Genomic DNA, 4,826 nt, shown 5'->3' on the forward strand with positions numbered 1-4,826 from the left:
CTAGTGTGTAAGTTGCACCCAGGCAACAGTAAGAATGCCACATAATTCTGAGCATATGCTTGGTTTGCTACCAAATTTTAGCTAGCCAAAAAGTGTCGGCAGTCCAAAAATTGGCAAATCCAAGACTTATGTGAGGTTGGCTAGATCATTTAATTAGTAGCCAACCAATTAGTTTTTTTTTTGGAAAAGGGGACGTGCCCCAGCCTCTGCATTAGAAAGATGCATACGGCTCATATTATTAAAAGGATAAACCAGTAGCATAGCACCGAAAGGTCATAGTAGAAACTATAACAAAATCTGTAAATAAGAAAAGCCCAAAGCCACAACCGGCTGGCAAAACAATAGGATCACTACATGTCTATCCTATTACATGACCGCCATCCAAACCGGTTGAAAATATCCCGAGCTACCATCTCCCATCGGGTAGACGCAGTAACCAAACGTTCCCTGGCCTCCGTCGGAGTGAGTAGCGACCACATACGGATGAACGCCGTGGCCCTGAAGATAACCTGCAAAAAGTGAATGCTTGTTGATCGGTTAAAGACTAAGTCATTTCTGCAATTCCATATTGCCCACAAAAATGCACAAACGCCAACCCGAATGTGTCTTGCAATGTCAGAATCCACCCCATCTAGCCATGTTCCAAATAACATACTAATAGAGGTGGGCTGACTAATATTAAAAGCAATATGAACCGACCGCCACAGAATCTTAGCCAACGGGCAATCGAGAAAGAGGTGTTTGATGCTTTCTGAATAATCACAGAAGCTACATCGAGACGGACCTACCCAATTACGTTTTGCAAGGTTATCCTTAGTCAGAATGACTTGTTTATGCACAAACCACATAAACACTTTAATACGTAAGGGTACCTTAACTTGCCAAACATGTAAGGAGGTAGGGATGACAGTAGAGTTAATGACATCCTGATACATTGATTTGACCGAGAACACACCGTTCTTAGTAAGTTTCCAATGCAACTGATCAGGGTGAGAAGACAACCGGACATCCATTAAACGACGAACCAGATGGAGCCAGGCCTCCCAACGATTTCCAACAAGCGTCCGCCTAAAGTTGATATTGAGGGGAACGGATTGTAAAACAGTAGCAACATAGGCACCTCTACGTTGGACTATGTTATACAAAGAAGGATATTAAAGTGCTAGTGGGGTCTCCCCAAGCCACGTATCCTCCCAAAAGCTCGTCGTGGTACCATTCCCAACAATAAATTTAGTCTTGTTGAAAAAGATTTGTTTAACTCTCATCAAACCCTTCCAAAAGGGCGAGTCGGAAGGTCTCACAGTCACCTGAGCCAAGGTTTTAGCAAAGAGATATTTATTGCGTAAAATCTGTGCCCAAGTGGCCTCCGTCTCAGATGACAACTTAAAAAGCCACTTGCTAAGGAGACATATATTTTTGATTTCCAGATTTTCAATACCTAGGCCACCTTGGTCCTTAGGTCTGCAGATAATATCCCACTTCGCAAGTCTATACTTCCGTTTAAGCTCATCAATTTGCCAAAAGAATCGAGATATATCTGACCAAATGGCAAACATTGGCGTCAAAGCAACGGCTAATTGTAGCACGTGCAAAGCTGTGTGAAGATCACGAAGCTAACGGAGCTCAGGAGCGCCAAGAACCAGTAGTAGTTATCCAGGCGCTCCACCCGGGGATCGTCGGAGAACCAGCCGTGGCCCTTTCCAGCGCCCCCCGCCGTGGCCACCTCGATCGCCGCGATCAGCACCGTGCCGACGAGGCTCCCGACGCCGAAGACGCTGAGGTAGAGCCCGAAGCCGATGGTCCTCATCGCGTCGGGGACCTGCGAGTAGAAGAACTCCTGCATCCCCACGACGGCGAACACGTCCGAGACGCCGAGCAGCACGTACTGCGGGAGCAGCCAGGCTATGTTCATCTGGCCAGCCGGCACATGGCGGCGCCGGGACTCGACGAGCGCCGCGACGACCATGGCCACGACGGAGAAGACCATGCCCACGCCGATCCGCTGGAGCACTGTGATCCCCTTGCTGTCCCGGGTGACGACGCTGATCAGGGGGATGATCACCCTGTCGTAGAGCGGCATGAGGATGATGATGGACACGGTGATCGTGCTCTGGAGCGTCGCCGGCGGGATCACGAAGGCGCCGCCGCCCACCCGGTGGTCCATCAGCGTGCCCTGCTTAGTGAAGAAGGTCATCGGCTGCTGGAAGATCACCGCGAACATGAGCAGCACCGTCCAGATCGGCAGCAGCCTGAGGATGATCTTGGCCACACCGAGTCCGTTGGCCTCTTTCGGGTCAGTTAGCTTGGCTAGTTTCAGGGGCTTCTCCTGCAACCTGCACGGCAGAGTTCAGAATTCTTGCATTGGTCACTAAATGCAACTATAAACTTCTCTAGAATTTAGCTGGCAATGCACAAATCTTACTCTAGCTCGGAAGCATTGTTCTTGTCGTCGCCGTCGTCTTGACCATCATGTCTCGACGACAAACGGATATTTCCGGCCGAAACACTCGCAAGAAGTGACTTGAGAGCTCTGAGGATGCTCTCAGAGCAAGGCCTGTCGGCGCTTCTTGGCTGGCTGATCTTCTGGTAGAGAGGGGTGCAGCAGAGGAACGCCGCGACGGACAGGGCCATGGCGGTGCAGGGGATGGCGAAGCCGATGCCCCAGCCGACGGTGTCCTGGACGTAGGACATGGTGGTGTTCCCCAGGAGGCTGCCGCAGCATATGCCGAAGTACCACCACTGGAAGAAGGCGCTCTTCACCTTGCCATTCTCCTCCGCTGTGCCGCCGCCGCCGCCGTCGTCGTCCTCGTCTCCGATGTCGAGCTGGTCGGCGCCGAAGGCTTGCAGCGAAGGGTTGTACGCGCCTTGCCCGATCGAGATCAGGTAGAGTGGCAAGAAGAGCGTCGCCCATGGCATCCATTTGTGAAGCATTGCCCATGAGGCTAGTCCTGCCAGCCCCTGATATGCAGTGTTAGTGGGAAATATTAACCCAGATGGCAAAGAATCTCAATTACTGCTATGATGCAGTAGTACTAGCAAGTAGCAAGTGACTTTTGAAAGAAGAAAATACCAGGGAGCTCTGTATTGGGTATTGTTAATAAAATAATTGCGGACTGTAAAAAACAAATTTGTTACGTCATGTATCAATGCCATGTTTGAAGTCCAGTGAACTCTAGACGTGAGGGTGTGTTCAAATATAGTGCCTACATTTCAATCATAATAACTTTGACATTCATGAACTACATCAAATGCCTGCATTGCGACAGCTCTTGCCATGTTGCAATTTTGGTTTCATGCCAGTAACAGAGTGTGGAAACCAATGTTGCCCACATTGGTGCCATCTCCTCCATCTTGTCCTAAGATTGTACTCCTATAACAGAGTATCTACAATATAAATATTACAGTTGTCCTAGAGCAACTATGCTTCCTGACTATAACTACAAAGTGCATTAAAAATGCAGACCCCAGACTCCGGGAAACAGAAAACACTACCTAAAAAACAAACTGCAAAACAAACACACACAAGAACATGACCAATAAGAAAAAGATGGTGGAAACAACTAAGAAGCAATTAACTTACGGCGACATAGAGCAAGGATGATGCGGTGACGGTGGAGTACCGATCCCAGTAGGAGTCGGCGAGGACGGCGCTGACGAGCGGCAGCATGGAGGTGATCCCTACCCATGCGCTGACGCTCTGCGCCGCCGCCGCCGTGCTCATCCCCACGACGCCAGTGAGGTAATTCACCATGTTGGACGCCACCCCCTTGAACGCGAACCGCTCCACGCCGGCCACCACTGCAAACTAATCGGATCATCAGACGGCCACGAACAGCAGCTCAGAACAGTGTACCTGCACCTCTTTTACAGTACCTATGATCAGGATACACGGCCGTCCCAGCGACGCCGACGATCCCTTCTCCGTCGTCATGAGCTACGGCCGGCGACGATCGACCGGCAACAGAGCGGCACCTGAGCTTGCTTCTTCACCCGACGACTCACCTACTTACAGAAACGAGGAGACAGCAGGAATCCGTCGATATGATTTGTGCCCTAGACACGATTGCACACTGCGCACCAATGTGTGCAAGCAAAGCTGTGGAGCTTGCACGAGCCGGGGAGGCAGGAAGTGGAATCCACCACCAATGGCACAACAGACAAGCCCTCTAGCTACCCCTTTTAAAGGGAAAATTAAAGCGCTTTCATCCCCAAGGTTCGGATGGCAATGTATTTTCCCTTTTTGGATGCATCGTGGCCTCTCCACGAGAGCGAGCTAGTGCCGCAGGGCGGCAGACTCATCGCCGCTTTAGCCTTTAGGAATGACCCCGTGGTTGACGGCGAAGGGCCTGCAGTGTTGCACCGTGTACGCAACTCTTGCTATTTCGAGGTGGCAAGCTTTTGCCTCTAATTTGTTTTATTTCATGGAACTGGTAAAACAAGCATGGCAAAGCTCAGTTCAGGTTTTGTAGGGCCGGGATTAGTTATATGTGTCCCTCAGCCCTGACAACCGCTATTCCGTTTTTCACTGCTAATAATCACCAGCATAGCTAAGGTGCTTTTGCATGTAATGTGTCTACCATTAAAATTTTACTATTTCTCAACAGGTTCCTTTGCGGGGTTCACGATGGCTAACTCAAAAAAACACGTTGATAAAACCTTTTGATATAGCATGCAATCTTATTTCATACGCCTTTAGGATTTGGATCTTGAAATATTCCCTACCAAAAAAAGATAAAATTAATTGCTCCATGTTACTCCAAGCTTCCACCCGCATCCATCAGTCACACAAATGTCCATATTTCTTATTTCCTCTCCCGTCGACGCAC

At 49.6% G+C, this 4,826-nt stretch overlaps 1 protein-coding gene across 1 annotated transcript; it reads right to left on the reverse strand.

Moving 5' to 3' along the window:
• Window positions 1-1,389: 1,389 nt before the first annotated feature.
• Window positions 1,390-4,141, reverse strand: LOC123162977 (protein NRT1/ PTR FAMILY 5.8). Its single transcript, XM_044580736.1, has 4 exons — window positions 3,874-4,141; window positions 3,581-3,798; window positions 2,423-2,958; window positions 1,390-2,333 (listed from the first exon to the last, which is right to left on the reverse strand). The coding sequence occupies exons 1-4, from the start codon at window positions 3,929-3,931 to the stop codon at window positions 1,574-1,576; spliced, it is 1,572 nt and encodes a 523-aa protein (XP_044436671.1). The 5' UTR covers window positions 3,932-4,141; the 3' UTR covers window positions 1,390-1,573.
• Between the last annotated feature and the right edge of the window lie 685 nt (window positions 4,142-4,826).

The sequence above is a fragment of the Triticum aestivum genome, chromosome 7B (genome assembly GCF_018294505.1).
Source record: "Triticum aestivum cultivar Chinese Spring chromosome 7B, IWGSC CS RefSeq v2.1, whole genome shotgun sequence".
Classification (NCBI taxonomy): Eukaryota; Viridiplantae; Streptophyta; class Magnoliopsida; order Poales; family Poaceae; genus Triticum; species Triticum aestivum.